Below are 27,694 nucleotides of genomic sequence, written 5' to 3' on the forward strand. Positions count from 1 at the left end.
GATAATTGTTTACTTGCTTTGTACAATAGTTGTTATTCTGTGTTGATTTGAGGTCAAAGTGGTTACAGGATTCAAGGTACACAGGGCTGCAAATATTTCATCTGTCTGGCTGCTTTAATCTCAGCTTGCATTCAGACATTTGTTTCCTCTGAGTTATATCCCATATGCTTAGCCAGCAGAGCTTCTATCCTGAGCTACTGGAAGGCAGCAGACAACACAACTCGTTACACCATATACTATGCCACTATTTGATTTTTACATAGACATTTTTACTGTGCAATACTTAAGACACTTCCTTACAAATATTATCTTTTGCTTTGAAGGGTAGATTTTACTGTTCCTCAAATTGCAGGAAAAGAAAATCAGACAGGAAAACATACTCTGATATAATTTTTCGTACAAAATGCTTTTACATTGAACTGAGCCCAAAATGCTATGCTTTCAATGCTGATAAGCCCCCAAAACTGTTATAAAGCCTGACCAATGTTATTCTTGACAAGTAAAGAAGAGCAAAGGAACCAAACATCTCAAAACCACATCAGAAGGACACAGTGAACCTGTGTTTCTCTGGCCAGTTTGGCCATTACACATGTACTTCACAGCAGTAAATGGGATTGTTGCTACTCCACAAGAATGCCACAACAAAAAAGCCTGGACACAGGCTGTTTTAAATATGTTCTCCCAAATGCAATGGTGTCAGATGGCAATAATTTTGGACCAGACTTTGATCCCCTTATTCACACTGGCATTTGCCTCCACAAATAGATCCACTGACTCAGTTGGTAACTGATTGTCAGTGTGAGAAAAAGGATCACAGTCCCTTACTCCATTTTAATATTCAGGCTGTACCAGGAGCAAGAAAATGTATCGCATTTCCAGCAAATTAATTTGTCTCTGAAGACAGTAAAATCATTCACCTCCTGCACCTGTACACCAAGGAAATGTCTCCTTTACCAACACACTTCCCAGACCGTGGGGCACTAAAACAGTGAATACCAAAATGAAAACTTGCCACATACCCCATGTGCTGGCCCTGACCTTCAAACTCTCACTAATAAGGCCAGAACCACAGCCAGCTTTCAAACATGAGTACATGGCCATACAGAAAATAAAAGTAAAAATCAGTTTAGGTGTTCAGTTAAAAAGATTCAGAGTTATGCCAGCCAAGAACTAAAGACACAAGTCACCAGAGATTTAAATGAGGAATGTAAATCTGCTGACATGAATTCACTAATTTATGAGCTAATTTAATATCATGAAAGTAAACAGCACAGGGCCATGAATACCTTTCCACCAGAAAATTCTCTTTACGTGGTAATCTGAGAAACCCAAAACAATTTAGTATTTAACAGCAGAAAACAATTCTGGGAAGATTCTGTGACTCAAGATTTGAGCAAACTCTGGGATGGGTTGTCTTAGCTAATACACTATTAGTTAATTAATACTGGATGACTAACCCCTGAGGTTCAGGCTCTGCATCTTTCTGGGGAAGGAATCAGACAAAGAACAGCAGTTAGGGAAAGAGCTTGAAAAATATGTAGTGATAGGGCACAATGACCAACTATGGTTGGGACTGAGGAAACATCTCTTTCTTGAAAGTGCCCATAGTACTCAAGAATAGCTCAGAAACTAAGGGATGAAGATAAAAAAAAAAAAAAAGCACCTTTGTCTACCCAAGGGATAAAAAGAAAATCACAAGTTGAGCCCTTGAACAGTATGAAATCGGCTGAAAAAAATATAACAGCTCTGAAAGCACTTTTATTTGCTCTGGGTTTGAGTCTTCAGGAAGCCATCACTTCACATTTTCAAGCTTACCTCTACCACCTGGAGGTTAGAATTTTCATTAAAAAATATAGGTGAAGCTGCTCCTGCAATCATCTGACTTCGGCTGTTTATCCCTTCAAGAAGATCCCTCTAATGCTGAGGGTAAGAGTGTGATTAAAAGGCAGGATTCCATCTGATCTGAGGAGGAGAGATGGGCCTTCAGCCTCCAGTCCAGGCATTATGAAAGGTAATTACTACCTCATTATTAGTAGTATTACTAAGAGAAAAGCTCATATCCTCCAGGCAGGCCTTGCAGAGTCTGAGGCCTGGGAGGTGCAGAGCAGGGGCCAAAGGCGCTCTCAGCCCAGCGGGAGCACCTCGGCCAAGCCACTTGAGCCGTCACGGCGGCCCAGCCTCCATGAGAAGGCAGTGGCAAAACCATGGCAATGAAACACACCTGTCCTTGAGATCAGGGCCCTGATATTGGATATCTGATTCAGGGTTTATCTTTCTACACCTTGTTTTGAGCAGCCCCAGGCCGCACCCCGCGGCCGTCCCAGAGGGTCCGGCACCATCTCAGGGCCACAGCAGCATCCCCGGCCTGGGGACAGTGGGACTGGGCAGGGCAGCAGCCCCATCCTCTTCACACTGCCTGCTGCTGGCCCAGGGCTCTGCTCATGAGCCAAGTGACTCCAAAGAGACCATTATCTCATCTGTGGTGGTGCCTTTAGCAGGTTGAGACATTCGTCTGAATTCATGTGTGCGAACAGAAGGATCATATCCCAGCTCTCCAGGTGCATCTCGGTCCTTTTCAACCTTCCTTTTCACAGCACAGAAGTCCAAGAGTGTGGGCTGGAGGAGCTCAGTGCCCTGCAGCAGAGCTTTAGTCTGGATGTCCAGCAGGACATGGCTGCAGTGTCCAGCAGGACAGCTGGCCCCGTGTCCCAGCTCGCCCATCCGGACACGCTGCGGGACTGGCTGTTTAACACCAACTGAAAAAGAACCTGCTACTCTTCCCCCAATTGCCCTGTGTCTTCTAAAGGCAGACCTTCTAAAAAGACACTTGGTCTGGCTCTGAGGAGCAGCAGGAGATGGAGTGTCCCCTCCTGGTCCTCAAAGAGAATTGCACTACTGACAAAAAGTCAAACACTCAAGAGATCTACACGTTTCATGTGTGAAATGATTTTGCAGCAAAAATGGCCAAGGTGAAATAGGTGGATGTGAATTTTTCCAAACTTATCGGTGCTTTCATCTCAAGCTGCCCTTAAAACAACATCCCTGTTGTCTCTTTAATCTGTATTACTAAAACTCCACCTTTTCCATAACATTAAAAGCATCCAAGACCTATTAACAGAGTGGTTGCTCAAGCATGAGTTCAAGGCTGCACGATGGGGCTGCAGAAGTTGGTGCAGAGCCACCTCCCCACATGGGTATGACAGTATTGACTCTGGATATTTCTCCAAGTTGGTGCTGGCAGGAAGGATAAGACTGTTGACAGTATTTCAGTATTTCAGCACAGAGGTTAGAATATCTGTAATCCTGAAAATGCTGAGAAGCACCACAATGTAGCATGCGGGACTCTCCCAAGCATGTCACAAGCATGTGACACCCAGAAGAAAGAGCCATATGAATGGCAACAGCCACAAAGCCAACATCCTGTGTGACATTTTAGCCACTTAGACTGTGACTGACCTACCTCAGTAAGTATTTTGTCCTTACATGGAAAATGTGCTTGAAGTTCACAGACATATCCCCTGTCACTGCCACAAACACAGGAAACACAGCAGGGCCTGCTGAACCTCTTGTTACCTAAAATGCATCTTACAAACAGTTTTCTCACTCAAACCTATTTGCCTAGGGTTCACTAGGCAGAACATGGGACACACTCATCAGCCTCTGACACGCTGTGGGTGAGAGGCTGGGAGGGCACATCTGGGCACTGGCTCCTTGCATCAGTCCCTGGCTGAAGCCAGCAGCTTGTTCAAAGTGAATGAGAGAGTAAATTTTCCTTGTGACCCCATGAGCCACCTATCAAAGTCTTTATAAAGCAGAGTCACAAAACAACTGCACTGCAGAGAGACACAGGGAAAGGAAACTCTGGGAGGAGTGTGAGTGGGAGACAACAGCAGCTCGCCAGAGGCTGGGTTTTGTGAGAAAGGGCTGTGGCTGAGCACGCAGCTGGGTGCTAAGGCACCTCAGAGTGTCAGACGAGAGCTGTGCTGGCTGGCCTCCTCTCACACCTGGGGATTTGTGTCACTCAGCTCCTGCAGCAGCCCAGCCCGGCTGCTGCCCACGTGGCAGAGCCTTGGCATGGGAACTGCACAAGGACTGGTTCTGAGCTGGAGCTGTAAGTGCTGGAGCAGAGAGGATTGTGCTGCTCCAAAGGCTTAGAAATAGCAGGGGTTGTTAAAGGTGGCTGAGTAACCAGCTGCCATGCTAATCCCCCTGCTCAGCCTGCCCCTCTTGTTGTTGTGGTCACAACAAAGTAATACTGATATAAACACACTACTGACACAAACACACAAGGAGATTGTAGGAAGCTGCTCTGGAGCAGACTGCATATCCTGTCCTTGGAAGGTCTTAGCTCAGGGCAACATCTGTTCTGGAACCTGCAGTATGCAGAGTCTATCATGAGCACATGAATCCTCAAGAACCCCGAAGAAGGCTCTGGGACCCCACAAATTAAACAAGTGTGAAAGGGTAAGCAGGCTCCCCCTGTTAGTGAGCCAACATGCATTATGCAAACAGTCTGATTCTGCTCTCACATCAATTTTGCATCATTCCAGGTCATGCTTTTCAGTAGCTGCTCTCAGCTGACATCTATGCAAGTGTCAGAACAAAAATAATGTTCTTTTTCAGTCATTTCTCTAAAGCAAAATTTGTACCACTGCAAGCACCAAGTCCATGTTTCTGTTCAAGACACATTCTGAGCACTGAAATGTAACCCAAGAAGGTGGCACATGGTACACACAGGTCACCTCGGCTCCAAAGCCCCCCAGGAGCAAACTGCATGGGATGTGAATGACAGGAACAGAAGATTACCCCTTCACTGGTTTTCTGCAAATCTGAAGAAGTGTTTCTTGTGTCATTGCCTGCGTCCCCAGCATCAGAGCTGCTCTTATTTTCTTCCTCTTTGCAGTCCTTATCATCTTCATCTCCAGGAGATTTCCGTGACTGCTTGGAGGATTTCTAAAATGATTAACAACAAAGTTAAAATTAAAACCTGAGGTTCAGCCATAGAAATACACTTCTGAAATGTATGTGGAATGCAGTCTGATCTCGCATTTCCCTGTTCAAGGTGAATACTGGGGAGGGGGTGAAAAGCATTTTTCAGGTGAAGTAGCTGGAGTTACTGCCATCAATGAATGAAATTTCTCTGAAATTCTGTGTTCAGCACAGGTTGGCAGCTCAATTGACTGAAAGACAGACCCAGTAATAGGAGCTCGGTATTAGTGCTGGGTCACCTGTAGGTTTTGCTAGTTAATGAAACAGATGGTGCCAGCTTGGCAAAAGTTTTGATTAAACACAGAGATGTAAAATGAGAATAACATTAGCAGAGCTGCTTTCCATACCTTTTTTTTTTAGTGCTGTCAGCTTTAATATATTAACATTAGAGCCATGTGGAACCAATACATCTTTTCCTTTACATTCCTTTATGTTATGCAATTCTACAGTACAAAAGGATAAATTGTGGCATTAAGCCACCATTTTCATAACTCTCTGCCCAGTCTTCTGGAAAGAAGATGGTAGACCATACCTGAATTTCTGATATAAAACACACAAAAGGGGTGAAAATACATTTGCTTGGTGGATCAACCACAAAAATTCACACTCTCCCCCAGACTGTGTCTGGATCATATTGTTTGCTTGCTTCTTCTCATTTCCATTAGTTTTCACTTTCAGAGAAGAATAACATGAATGTGAACAAATTGACTCTGCCACACTTTGCACAATTTTTCAGGCGAAGTGCAGCCCTGGAGGCACACACAGAACCAGAACAAATGACTATTATGTTGCTCCCCTTCACCCCAGGTGACAAGTGAGAAGTCTTTCTGAACCCAAAGGTGTCACTTCTCAGGAGATTTTGTCCACCAGCCACTGTGAGACAGACACATTACTCCTAGCTTCCTGATCTACACTATTACTTAAGATATTAACAGGGCTGGTAGGTACTACAGTGCAGGTCTTATGTCTACAAATTGAGCATCCTTCTCCCTGCTTAATGAATTAGTTCTTCCACCTTCCCATTCTGTATCCTGGCCTGAAGCATTTTACACTCAGCTACAAGAGGAGCAGTAGAGCACCTCTGACCCTACCAGATCTTTCTGGGAGATGGGAGGGGAAGCTTCAATTCTCCTGGACAGGAACCAAACCTGAACTCATGGCTCTCAGAAGGCCCACTCCTAAGGACTTTTTTCTTCTTCTTGGGGAGAGACCTATCTGAGATGATCAAACCTATCAATCCATCTTTGCATGGGTTTTCTTCCCAGACCTTCTGATCTCCTTCCCACAGTTTCACCTTCTTCTCAGTGCACTAGAACTGGGCAGAGTATTTCAACTGGTTTCTCACCAAGGCTGTCTACAAAGTAAGAGGACTCCCCTTTGCCTATTTGAACACCACTGTCCTGGTATCAGAATCAAAATGCTAAAGGAGGAAGAACAAATTTCCATGAGGTGAACAGTATTCCAATTATAAATACCCATGGATAAACACAGGAAGAGTCAGAGGATAACCTTTGAAGTGTAGGATTTTTTCCGTTTTGAGCCGGCTTTTTCATTCTTTCTTTTTCCTTTTCCATCCTCTTCTACCCGATCACCTTCCTCCTCACTGCTGGCATCTGCTGTATTTCCTCCTTCTCCTTCAGTTTCTGATGAGCTCTGTTGCTGAATTGCCTTTAAAATAACAACAACAATAAAAATATCACTAATACCTATTACTTGATTTTTGTTCTGCATTGAAGATAGATGGAAATGAACAGCTCACACTTTAATTGATATAGTTAAGAAGAGCTCAGGTTATTTTTGCAATTATCAGGAAAAAGGGCTGCAAAGACAATTCTCTCAATCACCACTTGAACTCAGTTTTCAGATGCAGATTCTGGGATAGCATGTTCTGAAGGGTTTACACAGGAACAGAAGATCCAATAACAAAAATGTGTTTGCTGGAGGAGAAGTAAGGGCTGCTCAGTGGAGAGACCTGGCATGTTCTACTCTGGGAAAAACTACTGAAACTTTCATACTTTGGCTGCAATAGCAGAGACCTTTTTTGTGGGAGAAGATGGCTGTTACACTCCTCTCAAAGGGCAAGATCTCTGTGTTTTGGAAAAGCAAACCCTGACCAGCAGGCTGAGCACTCTTTGACAGCCCATCTCCCACAGACTATTCACTGGATTTTTTTAAAATCCCCAGGTGTATGCAAAACATGTGTAGGGCTGAAAATATGAAACAGGAACTGAGAGAGGCAGCAGCTTTTCTGCAGGTGGTCTGTATCGCTGGCTTGTAGTGTTTTGTGATAATAATGTAATAGGTGTTTGTCTTCTTTTGGAGGTGATTCCTGCCTTCAAAGGAGCACATTTTTTTAATGAGAAAAGTTCTTTGTTTTATACAGCCCACCAACTACTCTTCTCCCCCTCCAGCTTCACGACTTTCTGCTCTGGATACCCAACAGGGAGAGCTATTGTACAGCAGCAACTGTCTCCTACCAGCAGCTTAACCCTCCACCTCCTCACTCCTCTTAGCTTTGGCACTGCCAAATGTAAAAATCAAAAGTGCAGTGACCTTAAGGTCTGTGTAAAATACATGGAGCCTGATATAAAAATAAACAACAGAAAGAAGAAGTCAGAAATTATTCATGTTTGTACAGGAGTAAATAAAACCATCCATTTTTAATTTAACTAAATGTGTTGCAGAATTTTCCACTTCACCACCCCAGAATGTCACAGAAAGCAAAAGGCTCTGCAGTATGATTAAAGTTCCATTTGTCACAGTGTGAGGCCACAGTTGTCTTTACATTACACAATTACCAGAGCTGTGAAACTTTTTTGCTCCATCAAAACCAGAACCTTACACATCACTCTTAAAATGCTCACTTTGACAAGCAGTAAAAGGAGAAAACAAGAAAGATAGGAGCAATAGATGTGAAAGTCATTTACCTGATATCCAGTAAACTTTACTCCAGGGTTGTTTTCTATTTCCCACAGGCCTTCATTAAATCCTTTTCGCTTGTTCGATTTCCCAAACTTATCTTTATATTCTTTATATGGGAAAAGGTCTTTGGGCCCCAGGAACGCACTGCATTTTAACAGAGGTAACATTCAAAAAAGGACTCATCACTCTCCCCTTCAAAAAATCATAACATTAACAGTGCAAAAGCTTTCCGTAGTCTTCTGTTCATTCAATGATTTCTTTTCTAGTTTTATTTATTTATTTTTTGTTACACTGGCTTTGAGTTACTGCTGTGAGTCTGATTTAATGGATTGGCTCACCATCCTGATGTTTGATGTAGTAAAATCATGCTGGGTATCTCTAGAAACAACTGAAACATCTCTATTTTATTAAGTACTGCTGGGAACTGGCACTTGAACAGTTTATGAAAGTTTATGAAACTGTTTATGATGCCATTGCTTGCGATAGCAAGGGACCAAACTTCCAGTTCTAGTGTTATAAATCCAGAAAGGTCTCAAAAATGCCACATGAAAAGTTAAGCATGTAAGGAGTGCCTAGGATCCATGAGCCAAAATTTATCCCTCGTACTGTGGGATAGAAAAAGCAGTGGCATTTATTATTTTCTATACTTCCAGTAAGCCTGGGAGCTGCTTTCTTGGAATTAGCCCCCCGCATACTAAATTCTGCAGAAACACAATAAAAATGTCCTTTCCCAAAAATCTTATAATTTCATATAAGAACAAAAAACAATGGATGAATATAGGCAGATGAGTAATACAAGGAAACAATGAGACACACAGGGTGCTTGTGGCCAAATAGTTTTTTAGACAGCACAGCAAAGGAGGGATTTTGTGCTTTGCTGCTGCCTAAGTCAGCTACACACCGGGCCAACTAATTTCAGGCACAAGCACCACAATGCAGGGACAAATAATTAATAAAAAAAGAAGAGTGATGATTTGTCCTGAATTTTCTACACACATTACAGTAAAACTCTAGCTTCTTCTTAACTCTTAAACTGAAGGAAGCATAACTTTCTTTTTGTTGGGTATCTATATCTACTGTATTCTGCATTGTGACATTGAGATTGTAACCACAAGTTAAATTAAAACAATGAAGGCAAAAAGACCCCTTCATTCCCACATGTAAAGATTCTGCGTCATCAATGACCAGAACTGAGCAAGTCCCAATATCCTTCACCATAATCACTGTCCTACTTTCCTGATGATCTTTGCAATTCATATTAACTCTCTGGTCTCCTTTGCTGTGGGATTGTGGAGCTCCACCACATCCAACACATTTATTGTTGTAACCTCAGCATGACATTGGGAGTCTGCCCTTTTTTGCAGATGAGATTCTGAGGTACAAAGATTTGTCCAAGGTCAAACTCAAACTGATAGCAGAGGTAAAACCAGCTCTTTTCAGTCTCAGTCTAATGCCTTAATCACAGGATAATATTTCTTCCTTTCCGCAATCATTATTTCAGATTAACACCTGATTTATGCCCAGCATTTATGAATGTGCAAAGTTCCATTCACTTAAATCATCCCACTGGCCAAGCAGTTTGCCAATGCAGAGCCAACTGGTTGCTAAAAAGTCATCAGATGACAAATCCCTGAGGAAAGAGCTTCTTTCTAACTCCTTGTGGGACAGCATGGGATCCACATTCAGTTGGATATTGAGAAATATCTTAATCATATAATTACAAATCCAAGAATGCATTTTTACCTGAAAGTCAAACAATGATTTCCAAACTAACAGATGTCATGTTAATATTAAATGCTACACTGAATAAATTATGTTATCTATGCTTTTGCTAATACTAGGAGATATCTCCTTGTTGTCAAAAATATAAACAAACAGTTCTAACACAAATAACAAAGGAAGACTGTATGAAACTTAGTATGAGCTACCTTAACTTAGCTCAACAATAATGTAAGGAAATGTTTCTACAGCCTTTTATGTGAAGTAAACACTGGAAAACTGTCTACATCTTTGCTTGAAATGCATTCATTGCCACTGGGAGAGAATAAGTTTCTATTGCTCTGCTATAAAACTAAGGAGCTGCAATCTACAGTTCATTTTTAACAGTTAGTCTTTTACATTCATAAGGTAGGAACTACAAACTGATTTTCTGTTTCAGATGCTACAGTGAGATATTCAGCTCACTAAATACAAATCAAAAGAGATTCTCAGTTTGGGATTCATCCATTTTGGAATAAAAGTGGTCAGTTTTTTTCTTAAATGTTTATCAAAAATGATGTTTCATTAAAAAATGATTACATTTTGGTTTTTGATTTGAAAGCATTGTAAGTTTATTTAAACTTTATTCTTTTTGGATTGTTTTGTGACAGTACTAGTAGACTACAATGTATCAAAACATCAGGTTGTTTCATTTTGGCAATGAAACTAGAAAAAATAGAAGAACTATTTTAAGTAAAGAGAGGCTATTATGAACTTCATAAAGCAGAAACTGCCTTTAAAGATTTTTGAAAAATAAAATGTGATGTATGAGTTATGGAGCTTATAATATTCTGTAATAACATTAAAATTCAAAAACAAACAATACATTTTCAATAAAGCTTCAAGCCTCTAACATTGAATATAAAATACCATCAGAATTTAATTTTTTCCAGATTTAAAGGAATTCTAGAAAACATGTTACCTGCAAATGGGGAAGGAAAAGTTTTAAAATGAAAATATTTCGCAAAATGGGATGTGACTTATTTTTTAGCTATCTCAGACAAAGTTTAAACTAGAGACATGTACATTATAATATTGAAACTCTGTACCTTGTAGCAATTATGATGAAACCTAACTTACCTCTTGTGCTCTGATTCCTTTCTTTCCCTATCAGCTCAGCCAGCTCAGTTCTTCTATCACTTCTGTGAGCTCCATGCTACAATATCCCAGCACAAATTTCCCAGGCATGCACATATTTTAAAGCTCTGCCTGAGACTCTGGGCTCTGCTTCCTTTCATATCACAAACTACCAAGTGAGTTCTCACACAGGACACGAGCTCAAACATGTCCAAACACAAGAGCCTGATCTCTGCTATCATGGACATCCAAGTAAAAAATATTTGTCTCTGCCTCTGAGTTCAGTGCTTTTTCAGACTCTTTAACGAGTTCATGTCAACACATTTCTTTACAGGATACACAGGCTTTTACGTTTAGCTCATGGTAAACCATGAAGGCAGCAGCATTCCCAACTATTTTCAGCTTTCACTCCCATTTGTTAATACAAATGAGTTGGGCTTGCAGGACCTTTCTCTAGGCTCCCAATGGCTTCAGTCAGGATTTGTTCCAATGAAATCAGAGGAGATTATGCTAGCTGCAGTGGAAAAAGGCATTTCCAAAGGAACAGGTCACGCTCATTCACTTACGTTTCATGAGTCCCAAAAAAGAAGATGGGGTACTTATTTGCTGGAGGCTTGACGGCTCCTTCAGGAAGTTCATCAATCTGTAAGACAGAAAACAGTGGGAAAAAGATTATTCCCAAAAGTGGTGTCCCTCATCCAAGAATCCCAACCAAGCCATGGAGGTGCTAGCACAGTTATCCTGCAGCCTTGGGAGGTCCCACTGTGTGCTGGGATGGGGAAGGGAAGACAGCTCCTGGTTTTTCAGGCAAAGTCAGAATATGAAATACTGCAAGGAGACAGGATAAGACTCGGGAGCACACACAAAGTTTTAATTATTTCATGGGCATTATAATACACAAAGGCAATAAAATAAACTCTGCTTAATTTAAGTGTTAACTTCAGATGCTGCCTCATCAAAGGCATCGAAGCCCAGAGGGTAATCCTGCCTGTCTCAGACAGCCACCTCAATAACTTCTGCAACAAATGGGGAACAGATGGGACTCTGGGACTCTGCAGCTGGAAAACAGGACAATCTCCCAGTGGTGCTTCCTGTGGTGATGGTGATACAGAGTGTAAAATGTGTAATGCATGCCAGGGAGGAGGGCCAGGGACTCTCCTTCCCCTACAACACCCCGATAACTGGATTTGATTACCACTCCCTCCCTACCCTCTCTCTTCTTTCACATTTTAAAAGACAGGCTACAGCTGCAAAGCAGTGAAAGGAGGGATGCTGAGGGTGTTCTCCTGAGGTAGAGCTGGTAATTCAAACAAACCCCTCAGGCTGAGCAGTGCCCAAACCCCTTCTCCCAATGTCTGAGAGCATTGGTTGTGAGGCAGGAGGTGAGGCCCAGGACTCAATCTTGTCTATGCCTAATTTTGCATTCCCCTGCAACAGAAATAAGAGAGTCCAGGTGCCTACCCACATAAACCAGAAACACAGCAAAGCTTTAAATAAGAACCTAGAGCCTGCCTTCCCAGAAACAGCACCGCTGAGCATATGTGGGTGTGTGAAATTAAGTGTCCAGAGAACTCTCTGGCTAAGAGAGAGCCTAATGAATCTACATATCTACAGGGCAGCACCAGTGAGCGGGTGAATGGCCTGGTGCCTGGTCTAAGGCAGCTCAGTCTCAACACCAGCATCCTGCCAAATGTCACTGCAACTGAGAGCAAAGTGCTGACATAACTGCTATACAAAATCTGTTCCTCAGCAGAGCAGGGATGGAACCTGCATGTTTTCACTCAGAAGGCCAGACCCACATGTGCTTTCCTTTGCTTTTCTTGCTGAAGGACCCCTAACACTGAATTCTTATTGATTAATAAGCACCAGATTGTTTTCAAAGGATGTCCTCTTTCACGGTAAAGCATCTGCTTGGCTACGTAGCTTTCAAAGGAGTATGAGCTTTGGTAAGAATTCAAACCCTTTTGGTCTTTCTGCAAGGACACCTCTTGGGGATGGAGAAACGAGAGCCACATGTGGAACTGTAACATCACAAGACTCCTCTCTGCAGAAGAAATGGATGCCTATCTTTTCAGTCTAACTGGAACATTCTCTGAAGCTGCACCAAAATCTGGAGATCTGAGAGCACTTCCAAACCATTCCCTCAGGGGTGTGTATGGTGGGGCTCTGGCACGCTGGGTCATGTGTCACCATGCGCCCACCTCCCAGCACAGTCTGCAGGAGACAATACGGGATTGTCACTGGTGTCACATGTCTTGTGAGCACAGCAATTACTTCTTTCTTGTACTTAACCAAGCTAATAATTTGATAAATAAAAGGAGAATATATTGTTTAAATGCATATAGAAGGGAAATACACACTGGTGGAGGATGAACATGCTCACTCCCCTTTAGCTCAGCTGTGTGAAAGGAGGAACTGAAACAACACGACAGGCTTTTTGGTGTCCTCTTTATCATCAGAACTACATAAAGGAAAGCTGTCAAAGATATTACTTTAAAGCTCATCATTTTCTGACATGAACTATTTGTTTTTTTAAGAAAGTGCCCATAAGGTTGCTATTTGCTGTTTGCTCACAATTCATTATTGAAATACAGGTATTAGACTTATTATAAGAGTGATAAAAAGACTGCAGGTCAAAACCACTGCAACTCCCTTTCCAAACTGATAGCAAGTCAGGGAGATACTGCATGTCTGCAAAACATTTTACACCTCCTTCAAGATGGAAGTACCCACATGTCAGAGCAAAAGGCTGTGCTGGCAGTTTATCAAGTACAGGGAGAGGTAACACACCTCGACTGTCTGGATGCCATAGCCATCCTCCTCTTTATTGCGACAAGGAAGATGTCCAGATACCAGACCCCAGAAAAATGTGGACTCCTTTGACTGAGACAAACAGTGTCTGCTGGGACTTGAGTGCAAATCTCATTTGGCCACTTGAAACACGGCGCCAGTTCTGGGCTGCATTACAGAGCAGCACAGCCCAGTGACTGCCTCAGCCCTCTCAGGATCTCTCATGAAATAAAGTAAACAGCTGTAAATGATCAGTAAAGGGGGGGAATGAAGACATGCTTAGTAGGAAATGCTGACCAGAAGGGATTGGAGATCTTACATCACACAATGTATTATGCTCTAAAGCAGTGAGGATCTCCTAAGCAGTATCCCAAGTGGAGTTAAGCCTTCTGTCTTATTCCCAGCACTTAATACTGTTAGCTAAGGAGCAGCACCAAATCAACAAAGGACAGAACACACATCTGTCATGCAGCTCACCTGCTCCCCATTTTGTGGCATATTTCTTTATCCATCCAAGTATCCCTTCTGACTATGTATCATCACAGGAAACCATAAAAAAGCTTTTCATAGCTTATGGGAGCTGGCATACACATACAAACACATGCAGTATAAATCTGCACCAAACAGCTCAAGGAGAGACTGTTAATGCTCCCACTCTAACATTTTGCTCTGCAGCTGAGGTCAAGACTTTTCCTGCCTTCACTGATATTGCTGTGAGCTTCCCAGCTCTGGGGCTTATGTTGCTAGTACTGTAACAAGGTTGGATATAAAGTGACAGTGTTATCTTAGGGCCATTGAACTCTCTGGCAAAAACTCCAGGGAATTTAGTGAAGGATGAGACCCTCTCAGCCATTAGGAAAGATCTCTTCCTGTTTTACCTCTTTCACACAAATCCCTGCATTAGAGCTGTGAGAGGAGAGCTTTGCCCAGTCTCCCTATTCCCAGTAAGGCCACCTTTGCCCTCTGTGAATGTGGAGTCCTTTTATGCTTGTTTAGCTGCAGAACAACCCCGGTACTCCATGACAATTGCTGTTGTTTTGTTGTAGCAGAAATCAAGCAATACAAGCAACCATACTGCAATCTCCTGCTGCTGCACTCAGTCTCAATTTATTCCCATTCTACAGGATGTTTTGGTTAAATATGCTGCAGATTTGGATCCGATATTTTTCCCCATATCAGCAACATCAAAGACAGAGAGAGGGAGGGAGAGGAAGAGAGTGAGCGCATGAGCACAAGAGCGAAAAAAGCATCGCTGCCTTGAACCAGGAACAAAAGAGGAAAGAGCACCCATACTAGAACACAGTGTTGTAGTCACAGAAACCTCACTAATGACTAAAGCATCTGTCTATCAGAGAGCCAGACTGTGACTGTGTTTTGCTCCTGGAAGGAAACAAACAGATTCTCAAGTACCCGCGATAACCTGCAATCAAACACGAGCTCCATCCCTGCCTGAACCAGGGAAGGCTGGAGCTCGCTGCCACAGACATCAGTGTGAGCAAAGCATGGCGTGCAAATCTGACATGTGCATCAGCAACACCACGGGCAGCCGCTTCAATTATGGCTAAAATTAAAGCAGGTGGTTTCAGATTTCGAGTTTTATCCCCTTAGCTCCCGTTGCTGTCATCTACTTAATGAATAACAATTGCTTTCTTTTTGCACAACCTCAGCAGAGCTGCACTGCCCAGCATTTGTTTGCCAACCAAGCAGCAGAGCTTTAAAGATGTAACTGCGAGTTTTTTTCCAGTAAACAAATGCCAGGCTTCTAGGGTCAAGAACGCTGAACAGAAAACTCAGCTCGGTTCTCTCCAGCCAGAGCGGGGCTTTATCAAACCGTGTTTGACTACAAGGTGGAGGCAAGAAATCTGTCAGGACCCTTACCCTGTAGCTTGCTGGCTAGGATGGGCGTGCAGCCCGAGGGTTTTGCTCTCGGTGGTGCCGAGCAATCGCTGACTGCTCAGGGAGGGTTTGGCTGTCAGGGCAGCCTGGCACTGCAGCGCTCCCTCCCCGCTCGCCCTGAGGCTGGGGACCCTGGGGAGGGAAGCGGAGCAGAGCCCAGCGACAAGGACAACAACAGCGGCTCCCACAAGCACAAATCATCCCCGTGCCCGCCCGTGGGATAACGCGGCATGTTCCTGACAGGCTGAGGAGCTGGCTGGGAGGGCTGGTGCAGAAGCAGAGGAAGCTGCACCCCCTCCCGGGTGCTGCGCTCTGCAGAGCTCTGCATTCCCTGCAAAATGGGAACCAGCGGCAGCTTTGTCCCTGTGCGCTCGCACAGCGCCCAGGAAAGGGCTGCTGCGCCCACCGAGGGCTGCTGTGCCCACCGAGGGCTGCGGTGCCCACCGAGGGCTGCAGTGCCCACCGAGGGCTGCTGTGCCCACCGCCGCAGCACCGGCATCCCAGGGGCATCTCCTTCCAGCTGTCATGTTTTGTGGCATCACAAAACCTCTGTGCTGTGGATAAACTGCTGTTCAGAAGCAGGAATGCCAGGCTGTCAGGGTGGCTTTCCACCAGACCCTGTCCTACTGCTTTCCAACAGAATTTTACACACACATACAAAAAAAAAGGTATTATGCAAAAATACCTATCAGGTCCCCATTTACAGAAAAGAAAACTTTACATCAGCATGCAGGGATGAATATGGGTACCGAAACCACAAGATTTCCTTTTATTTTGCAAAAAGAGGGAATTAAAACTGCAGAGCAGTAATCGCTGATTGTTTTGAGATAGTGTAAATGCCTTTGATTGGCAAAAGCACACAGAACCATTGCTGAGATCCACATCTCCCACTGAAATCCCCGGAGTCACTGCACAGCAGCTGAGCAGAGGCCTATAGTGTTTGCTGGAAAGTGGCTCAGATTGCTTATTATTGCCCAACACATGGAAGCAGCTTGATTTTTTTTTTTTTGCAGTTAGCTTATTAGCAGAACTCTAGATGGATAAAAGCAATACTCTTCAAAATCCATTATTAAAATAGGATATTTTGCTTTACTACAACATTTTTATTCCAATGGATTTATTATGCTTTTTAATAGCTAATGCTACTGGGAGTCAGCAGTATAGCAGTATCTTTTCTAAACCATTATTTAACATACTGTTCTGTAAGATGTAAAATATTAATTTTTTTTTCCCAGAGGATCCTAAAATGTAAAAAAAAAAAAAAAAAAAAAAATTAAAAAATTAAAAATCCAACCTGCTTCAAGCTAAAACTGTGACTAAAATTTCATAGTGCTTAAATTGCAGAGGAATCCAACTAAAGCTGATTGGAGACTGCTGACTTTTCCTCTTATGTATCAGGACTGATATTTGAAGCAGAGCACTACTCCCCAATGTACATCACATACCTGAACTCCAAGTGTGGAATGCTGGCATATGCACTTTTTCACCCATTAAAAAAGATAACCCTGTGAAGGGTGAGACTGGAAGCAGAATCCAACTTAATAAGGTGGAATTGTACAGCTACAAAAGTAAAAATTAAAAAAGTCTCTGGGCATGGAAGAGTGCCACCAGCAAAAACAAAAAGCAAAACAAGATTAAAACCAGCAGAGCATACTTTTGAACACTGCTGAAAATGGCTGAAGGGTATCCTGCAGACAGTCAGAAATGACAATATAAAGACATCAAGCCTCCTTTTTTTTTCTGTGCATGCTCAGGACCTCAATGAGATAGAAGACAATGAAGGGTTAGTTGGAGTCCAAACAATGCTGGCAGCAATGTCTTACTAGGAAAGATCAGCAGTCTTGCAGCTGAGTTCAGCCCCTTTACATCCCTAATTAGCAGCATATTTTTAAGACAGAAAGTTGAAATACACTTTCTGCAGAGCTGCTTTAATCTCCAATATGAAAATGGGGCCAGAGCTTAGCTCTGCGTGACTGGTATCTGTATGCATGACTTTGTAGATAACTGATCTGCTCATGTGATTCAAGTCCTCTGCACTCCTGGGGCTGCTGGATGGAAGTCAGAGGGAGAGACTTGGGGGATACAAAGACAGCTCCTCTCTCTGCCACTGGCCCCTGGGATGACCTTGGCCACATGAATCACTGCATCTCCTCCGGTCTCACTTTTATGAATGGGGACCTTGGCACTGTTCTGCTTAGAAACACTTGAGGTCCACTGCTAAAATGAGAGGAACTCACAATAACGCACACTTCCAGCTCTGTCAGAGTTGTATTTCAGGTTACCAAACCGAAATTCTCCCAGTGAGCACACCCCAAAGCCAGGCTGCTGCAGAAATGCTCTGTTTTCTCCAAATGAAGTGTTTCCCTGCTACTGTGAACGAAGCAATGGTGCTACCACTAGGATTCTGGTTTTCCCAGTCTCTTCCCTTAGGAGAGAAAAGGATGTGATCACACTGTTTGCAGTCTGACTCTTACCTGCAATAACTCAGGGACACGTCAGACAATTTTGCCAAACCAGACAAAAGGAGAAAGGCCAGAGAGATATTAAGTTTCCCCATGTTTTGTGATAAATAGGCTGTCCAACAGAAGATGGGCAGACAAGTAGTCCATATGCTGAGAGACAGCTTGCAATGCAGGCTACATCAAAACATCAGACCCTGGGAAATCCACACAAAAGCAAGCCAGAGAAAAATAAACTTCTTAAGTTTCATGGCTTACAAAATTACTTTTTATTTGTGTATGGGTGGGGAGAGCTTGCTTATTTTAAACAAATATTGCCAGCTCAGTGACATTTAACATTTACTTTTCTTCCCTTTAAGCAAAGTGAAGGCTAGCTTCTCCTTCATCTGAATTATTCCTCAGATATAAAAATTTTGTTTGCAATGTACATCCACCAAAGCAAATCAAAAGAGTGAGCCCACTAACACATAATGAAAGCAGTTTCTAATGACAACATTTGGTTATCCTACTTTACCATCTTACTATAAATATTTTTGTCTTGAAATATAGGAGTGTGTAAGAAATGCACATATAAAAATGTGTTTAGAAGACATACAGCAAATAAAAATTAAATAACCAGTTAAGACATCAATAAGTGAGAAATTTCAGGGACTGGGCATTCACAAACATTGTATTTCTGTCCTCCTAGTCTTTTCTTAAAAACCAAAGAGACATGAAAAGTCATATAACCTTTCTCCCCAAAGTGTTCAGATAAACCCTGACACCTTCTGTATCTTATCTCCTCATAGTGCATGGATGGTATAAGAACTCTTCAGACTGAGAAATATTTTTTCCCTCCCAATATTTACACTAGAATATTACTACTTCATTGATTTTGTTTGGTTTTAAGGAAGAATGTTATATTCATGAGGTAGGATTTTTTTGCCAGTTAACTTGATAAAAACACTTTCAGTTAGATGCAGCGGGCCTAGAGCATTGACATTTGGTCAAATACACACAACTGAATTTATACTTGAGGCTCACTTGTTCCACCCAAAGCTCCATATTCCACTCTCCAAGTTTTATTAAAATAAGTGTTGGTAGTCTTTATACTCCTATCAGCATACGTAAAGCCAAAAGGGAAGAAATTTCCAGAATACTGCAGTCTCCTAGACTTGGCTGGCTTAATTTACCATTTCTTTTTCAGTATCATTTTCTATCCCAAAAAATCAGTTGAAAAAAATCAGATTTACACAATATTTCCAGGCTGAAGAATATGGAGCATCTCTATGCAGTTATTTAGTCCAGATTCCCAAAAAATACACAAAACCTTACTGACATTATAATTTGTGGCTAAGATTGTTTTGGGTAAGGAAGCGTGATCAATGGAGAACACAAACCTCCAGTTTGTGACAGGGTGGACACACACACACCAGAAACAAAGAAAGGAACAGTCTCCTTCACTTACTGCAGCCTTTGGCTCCTGCTAGGGAGGATTAAAGCTTGAGACTCTGGAGATTCCACTATTATCTGGGTTTTTGGGTACAGAAAACCCTCCTGCTTGTCTCCTCTGTGACCTGTTTCCTTACCATCAGTTGCAGCTAAAGGGTACAAAACATCAGAGGCCTGAAACACTCCTTGCCGCTGAACAAGTGCCTCAAACAGAAAATGTTGCCTGGGAAAAGGACACAAAATCTTGGTCCCTTGGAAACATAGAGCATTTTTAGTATCCTGCAGCCCTCTGAGGTTCAGGTGCAGCAGCAGAGATGGGACTGGGAGTGTCCCACCATTCCTCTAGAGGGAATGGAGACACAGCCAAGCCCGTATTTATCTTCATTATGCCCCTCTCTGCGGGCTCACAGAACACAAAGCCTCACGCTCTCAACGTGCTCACCCAGAACATCTATTTGCAGGATTCAAGCAACTCCTTCAAACACCAACTTCTGTTTCCTGGGACGATGAGCTGATGTGCCCTGTTAGCCAGGCAGCCCCCAGCGGGCACAGTGGGCACACAGAGGCACAGTGAGCACACAGAGGGCACAGTGGGCACACAGAGGCACAGTGAGCACACAGAGGCACAGTGGGCACACAGAGGCACAGTGGGCACACAGCAGGCACAGACAGCCCGCAGCAGGCACAGACAGCCCGCAGCAGCCGAGCTGTGCATGCAGAGCCACAGGCACAGAACACCTGCAGGCAGCAGGGCCCCCAGCCAGGGCTGGCACAGTGGCACAGCCACACCCACAGCACCCAGTGCCAGCTCCCACCACGCTCCCGGTGCACCAGGAGAGCCCCAGATCACACCCTGGGGTATGGATAGGATCACCCAGCATCACGGGCACACAGCTCAGTTGTTTTGCTGTGATGCAAGTGACACGTAAAAAACAACAACGTGTACGCAAGCTGGGGGAAATGAGGAACAATGAAGTCTAATTGCAAAGGCAATGAAATGGAGTGATTTGCAATAATTCTGCAAAGGCAGGTTTTTCTGTTTACTCCCCTGCCAAACTGCAACCTCGTACCTGCAGGAGGGCTCAGGGTCTCTGAAAGCCCCTGCTTGCTCTAAACCTGTCTGTAGTTAATTGTTTCCTTTACTCTCCCAACCTCAGCCACCCTCTAAGGCACAAAACCAGCCATTAAACCCCCAAACTATTTTGCTAAGATGGAACTTTTGCCCGTGTCAACTGGGTTGATAAAACCATGGAATGAAAAAAGATTCATGGAGTCACAGTGGTCTCTGTGCAGCACTTGGACCCACCTTTGGTATTTTTACTGGGTTTGCTTTCAGTCTCTGCTCGTGTTTCCAGGAGCTGCCATTGGGGTGTCAAATGCCTTCTTTGCAAAGTCTCCCAGTCTAGGCTAAACTCTTAGGAATTTTAATCCTCCTGCCTAAAGAGACTCAGGAACAAGTTTTTCCAAGTCAAGTCATACCCCTCTCCACCTGCCCATTTTTCTATTTCTAAAATCTCAGAATGAGAGTTTTCATTTAGTTTTGACTCTAAATATAATGTTGCTGGAATTTACTTAGATGATCCCTAAAAGTATAACAACATTATTTATTAAAATGAACATTTTCCTCAAGCCCAGTCCCCCAGACTTAAGCAGCAGCTGACAGGAATGAAACTATATTAAAACATTCAAAGTACTCCATTAGGTACTGTAGACCTATGAACTTAGATCCTAATTACTAAACCATGTTAGAAAAAAAAAAATCAAATAATGGAAACATGAAAGACAAAAAGATGTAGTTCTAGAAATATAAGTGGCATTAATGTCAGAGACAAGATGAATACATCAATATGGTAGTGACCAGATTTGCTAGGGTGGCAGTCTATCATTACAAAGAAAAAAGTTTACATAAAAACCACTAAATAGGAGTTTTAAGCATGTGAATACTCTCTTTTAATTCACATGGATTAATCATGGGCTTGAAGTTGCCTATATGTTTATATTTGTCCAGGATGAAGAGTTACTTTTTAATATCCATTGTTTTTATCCAATATGTTAAGCTGAATAGATGTATGAAATATGTGTCAGTATTTTGTGTTACTCTCAAGGAACCTCTCAGAATACAGTGCTGCCTTGAACACAAGTTACCTACAAAACCCAGTAACTCAGCTGCAGTTATGTCACAAATTTCACTCCAGAATCTGCTTTCTTCCTCTGATTTTCTCTAAATTTCCATCTCTATACCTTCTGGCCATCACTGTTTCTCATTTCTATCCCAGACTGGGAGAGGTAGCCAGAAGATTAATTTTAAGGATACAGCCAGTCAAGAACAAATTACACATGTGTAACGGTACTATTTCCCCATACATTAATATTAAATTTTTAGAACCTATAAATCAGGGATGGAATCCATACTAAGCATGTTTTAAATCAGCATGTTTTCATTTTTTTTTTTTTGTTTTAAAAAGCGGCTATGAAGAAACGGCATATTATTCTAACTCACGTTGTGCAAATGAATGGAAAAGGCAATTACAAATAAAAGAGGACTTGGTTACTGATACATGTATCTGGAACTAGGAAAGGCATTAGGGAACACTGCACATACAGATTTACACTGGGATCCAGACAGAGTGTTTATACAGACCTCATACAAATGAAGAAAATCCAACCAAAGCCTTTCTGTCAGTATTGAAAATTTTAAGTCTGTCACTTGCCTTTACTTTCTAATGCACTGGTGATGACACATGATGTGTCCAAACCACACTCCACAACCACAGTGTTTTAGCTCACACTGCTTTTACCTGTCAAGATCCCCAATTCAGCCTCCTAAGCAGCATTCAGGATGGCATAATTTTCAATAAATCTGCCTTGGTCCCAACCCTGACACCCCTGTCACTACAGCAGGTCACTGCCTGGCTGACATTTGACAAACAAGCAAACTAACATCATAATCTAGCAGCAAATGCTTCAGAAAAAGTATAAGCCTCTCATTTAAAAATTGTTCCCCTTGCTCCCACATCTGCTAAAGAAGCTGGCATTTCTTCTGAACATGTTGCCACTAAAATCTTTATTATTATGGCCTTCTAGAAAGTTAACAGCTAGAGGCTTGATTCTGCAAGCGCAGCTGGGCATACAGTTTGGCAGCATAAACAAAGCCATTGTCTTTGTATCACCAGATCCCATCCAGCACAATAACATGGCATTTATATACACAGGTGAATCCATTCACTTGTAAGGCAGGAGATGCCATAAAGCATCTTCTAAAAGATAAGGAGCAAACATTCACAGCATTTTAATGCTAAAGAGCCCCATCTGACAAATGTGGTTTCTCTAATGTCTTCGTCTTTTAACAAGGACTCCTTGTCATTTTCCCAGAAGTGCCAATTCAAAAAATGTTTTCAGAAAACTGACCCACTACCTTACAAGCACTAAAAAGCTCCAAAGCAGAGTTGCACAAATAAATACAAAGGAAACAAAATATTATCAGAAAGAACAAACTTACTACTTTGCAGACATTAAAATTCTAACCATGAGGCTTAATAGCTTTATGCTACCTTCTTCTACAAGCTGTGATAGAAATACTGGCTATGACACAGGAAAAATTTGCACAAGAGGAAGATTTTGAAAAAGAACTTCTGATAAAAAGCAGCAAAAGGGGTACCTGCACATATGCAAGTCACCTGAACCAGACACCATATGAAAAGAATTATCTTTTGAGTTTGCTGCACCAATAATATCTTTCAAAAGTCCTGGTATCTCGAGAGGCACTGCAGTAAGGAATGTCAGATTTTATTTTTTCTTTTTTTAAGATGAACGTCTGCCTTCTCCCTTAGGCTGAGGTCCTACCCTATGTTTCTACAGGCATGTCAGCACACATGTAAGCAGTTTTACTGAAATCAAGGAATCTTTATGCAGTCAAACTCATTCTCTGCATTTGGGACATGGTCTTTAGAGAGCAAACTACTGGGATAAGGTATCATCTTCCTTCTGCTATTCCATAACACCCAGGACAGCCATGCAGTGGATCTGTGCAGGGCAACTAACACATGAAATTCCCCAGCCTTTCCTACTGGGGGATAATGAAATACAGCAGTAATAGTACTCTGCTAAGAACACAGGAACCTCAATTCTGCAAACACTTCCACATGTGATTAATCCTGAATGAACACACTACTTAATTGGATTCCAGATAATAGAGTCTGAAGAAATCCTTACAGAAATACAAATTTACACTGGCTCAGATGGAAACTATGACATCTGGGCTGAAAACCAACAAGCAACTAATTAGTTTAAGAAAAAGATGACAAAAACATGCCACTACAGTAGGACACAGTGCCTGGCATGAGATACCTGGCTCATGTGTATTTCTTGCCAGGATCTGCCTCCCTCAGCACCTTTTTCCATGTTCTGGAAGTGGCATTTGGGACAGCAAGATGGGAACCTTTGCAAATATTCAAAGATAGTCTCAGGCTCGTAGGTGTGTATGCAGAAACGTGCAGTCAGTTCCCTGCACCAGTGATTGTAAACCCAGTGACAACTGACTCACAGCCCTGGGTCTGTGAGAAATACGAGCTGCACGTAAACTGAAATTCAGTCTGCACAAGGAAAAAAACAACACAGCTGGGAAAAAGGATTGGCAATGTCAGAGAGAGAAAGCTGGAAGCAGCAATACTACAGGAAGCCAATAGTGGACCACAAGTTACATTTGAATAAGCAGTGTGCTGCAAAGGTCAAGGCACTCTGCAGCAATCCCAGATACAAACACACGTCCTGCCAGCGTGGGCAGAGCCCCACAGGGTGCAGCTGCACCTGGGAGAGTGGCCCAGCCCTTGTCAGGATGTGGATGGACAGACTGGGAACATGTTAAATGAAGCTAAAGAAAAATACACAGATGCTTAGGGCAATGCACACACCAAAAGCAATCAGTGAGGCTGGTGGAATTTAGTGCTCAGCAACCAGTTCTGTCCTAAGAAAGGAAGGAGCATACATGGACAGCTTTTCCTATGGGGTGTCCAACACAGCCCTCCCTGTCTGCTGGCTTTGGAGCCTCCCCTCAGCCTCTGCCTGGTTGGTCTCTGCACAAGCAGAGGCAGGGAAGGGAAAAGCAAAACTCAAGAGAAGGAAGGAGACAAATCTCCTTTTGAAGTCCAGTGCTCTGCTCTCTGGCATCCCCTTATGCTGCTGTGTCAGGACAGAAACCCATGGCACAAGTGAGTCCAAGCACTGCTCCATGGGCACTCCCCTCCCTTGCTCCCACCCCACAGTGCCATACAAAAGGTGAACTGTAAGTGCCCTACATCCAAACATTTCTCAGAGGATTAAGCAGAAGAGGAGCTGCAGGAACTGCCTCCTAGTTACCAAACAACAAGTCAGAGACTAGGGTAACAGTCAGGAATGGAGACTTGGATTCTTATTTCTACATGTGGAAGAGATTCCAGATGAAGAAGATACACTGTCTTCCAAGAATTAAAAGGAAAAGTTGACAGTAACCCTTTATGGAGGTGTGAATGCTGTAAAATATAAGTTTTGTGAAGCTGAAGAGAAGCTAGCAAGAAAGAGCTGCTTGGTTCCAATGACTTTGTATGCAAAACACATCAGCAGATCAAGGAGATAGCAGAAACTCCAGAATTGTTCTTTGCAACTATAGTTTTTGCTCCTCTTTTTGCACCTTCCTGCTTCTCCCACCTGGATTGCATCTCCAGACTGATGCTACACATCTCTGTAAGGTCACTCCCTGTGTTATTATTAAGTTTCAATATGTACTTATATTTAGTGCATTCAGTAATCCAGTCTGATATAGGATTGATTCCCAGAAATGGTTTGCATTATTGTGCAATTGTATCTTGAGCTCTCCCAGACTTAAAGTTTCTTCTACTCATTGCTTTGGTGTAGTTTTACTCTTTGTATTTTAAGTGGCTTCATAGGTAGGTGCCTTCCAAGGCCAAGGAGGACAAAGTTCCTGACTTTAAAGGCTGACACACTGATTCCTAGTTGACCTCAGTGACACCACAGTGGCATCTGTAAGGTCCTTACAGCCTGGAATTTTTTCCTTCCTCCCTGACCCTACTTACTCTGTTGCATGTCGGGTGTTTTGTTAACTGATGGTCTTCAGGAAATTCTTTAGTGTATGATATTCCTTGCCCTGTTTTTCCTCTTTTGTTATATGATGTCTTCTATTCAAGCAGCCAAACCAAAGCTGGCAAACAGCCTCTCTCTAGGTTTTTTACACATTGCTGCAAGGCAAAATAAACAGTTGTTTCCAGTTTGCATTGTCAGGGCTACAGATGTATGCTAATTAACCTTTCAATCTGCTGATGGAAAGCTGAAAGATATTTAAATGCACTTTCTAAGGCAGAGACCAAAGTCTGTGGACACCTGTCCTTTCTAATGTTGGGCTCTGTGTGGCCCAGAGCAGAGTACCTCATGTCCTCCCTTTATGTTGACTCTGAAGGCATTTTCAGATTTCAGCAGAGCTTTACAAAAGGCCAGGAGGCAGAGATAAAATCCTTCTGAAATTCAAGGACATTATGTGTCTTTTTGGAGAAACACTGATGCCAAGGATAATATTTGGGTTGACCTGAGACCACTGGAAGGATGGGGAACTACAGACTGGGGTAATAGGAACTACTTCATAACATGGGAAGTTCATTGTTTTGTTAAGATGCTGCAGTATTGACTCAGATTTCTTACCCTCCTTGTTTTCTAGAACCAAAAAAACCACAAACAAACAAACAAACCAAATCCCAAAAGCCAGGTCACATATACCCTTCAGGAAAAAGCATTATCAAGCCTTTCATGTCAAACAGTGTGAGCAGAAGAAAGGAAAACGAAATGAATCTGCAGTTTATATCCAATTTCAGTATCAGGTTTAGAACTGGCTGCTACACAAATGAACGAAACAATCTCAGATGTGCAAAGGCAGTACTGCAGAGACCTTCCCAAGAGGAGGAAGAAAGGATCTGTTTCCTTCTTTAAGTTTTAAAAGCTTTACCTCATGACACTGCCTTGTTTGCCAAATATTTCTTGGAATCTTTCAAATAATGGTTCATTCTCATTGCTCCATTGTGCTTCAGCCAAACCACTGGCTGCTGATGCTGCCTCTGTTGGAGTCCAGTCAGCTGATGCCCTGCCCGAGTGCTCCTCCTGTGTTCTAAGATCTGTGTTCTAAGATCTGTCCTGTGCACGGGACAGGTGTGTCTGCACACACACGGACACATCCATGGCAGGCAGGGATCACAGATGGATGGCACAGGGGCAGCCTTGGAAAGTACCAGGGTACCTAAAGAAACAGCACAGTGCTGATGTTCAGCTGACTCCCAACACCTTTAAAAAGCCATTTCCACATCCTCTTCCTGCCTGCTCCACAGACTACTTCCCAGTGTTTGTTGCTGTATTTACCACTCAAATTACAGCATTACAGGGAGGCCTCAGGCAGCCTCATTCTCCCTTATGCCTCTCAAGTACTCAGTGGAAAGGTTTTGACTGCTCAGGCACCACCATTTGGAACAGTCAAAATGCCCAACCTCTCCCCACTGTTATCACTTCTCCAGCATCATCAGGAAGTCCTTTCATCTATCCTCAAATGACAATTGTATATACTTACTGTCAGCAAACTCTTGCTTACTAGATTTTTATTACCCTAAATGCAGGAAGATTTGTTAATGCGTCATTATGACAGGAAAATCAGGAAATGAAGAGTTAAGGCTGAAAATTCTGTCTTCATTTTGCTGCCTACAAAAGGTTCATTGAAGTTGGGAATCCTAAAAGGTTCTTCACCCAGTAAAAAAAGAGATCTGTCAATTAATGAGGGGAAACTAATATTTCTCCTATCTTCTTGTAGTAGCAGCATACAGATTGACTTGACAGGTTACAGATTTCACTGAAAGGGGCACTATTCCTTCATCCAAAAATACATATCAAATTATTTCCATGGGATCAGTTGATGAAAATTATTCAATGGTTTCAAAGTAACAAGGAAAAGTATCTAACAAAAAGCCTGTAGATTATGGGTATGAAAAGCTTTAGTTGCTTATTACCTCAAAACTTCCGAGACAACTGTCTTTATTCTGTGTTAGCTTCATTTGGACTTAAAATTGTGACACAGCAGGAGAAAATGTATTCAGCTATTGTCATCTACACAAAATAGATCAGACTTGCACATTTGGGGCTAATTATTTAAACTAATTAAAGACCAAAAAAACACCAGCAGAAAGATTTAAAGAACTGAATTTTAAAGATGTTTCCCCTTATATCTCTGCTGTGCTAACAACAAACATGGAACACCTTGGCCCCAAAATTATTCATTTATCAAAGAAGAGCAAAGGTTTTACTGTAAGCTATGGTTCAACCTCATGGATAAAAATTATGACATTTTA

The 27,694-nt window shown here is 42.5% G+C and overlaps 1 protein-coding gene across 1 annotated transcript in view; it reads right to left on the reverse strand.

Moving 5' to 3' along the window:
- Positions 1 to 27,694, reverse strand: part of HDGFL3 (HDGF like 3) — a 48,158-nt gene that overhangs the window by 13,986 nt on the left and 6,478 nt on the right. The window contains exons 2-5 of the mRNA XM_030281499.4: positions 11,313 to 11,389; positions 7,917 to 8,055; positions 6,499 to 6,657; positions 4,807 to 4,953 (exon numbers count right to left, since the gene is read on the reverse strand). Coding sequence (XP_030137359.1) covers positions 4,807 to 4,953; positions 6,499 to 6,657; positions 7,917 to 8,055; positions 11,313 to 11,389 — 522 coding nt within the window. The remainder of the gene's footprint in view (positions 1 to 4,806; positions 4,954 to 6,498; positions 6,658 to 7,916; positions 8,056 to 11,312; positions 11,390 to 27,694) is intronic.

The sequence above is a fragment of the Taeniopygia guttata genome, chromosome 10 (assembly GCF_048771995.1).
Source record: "Taeniopygia guttata chromosome 10, bTaeGut7.mat, whole genome shotgun sequence".
NCBI lineage: Eukaryota > Metazoa > Chordata > Aves > Passeriformes > Estrildidae > Taeniopygia > Taeniopygia guttata.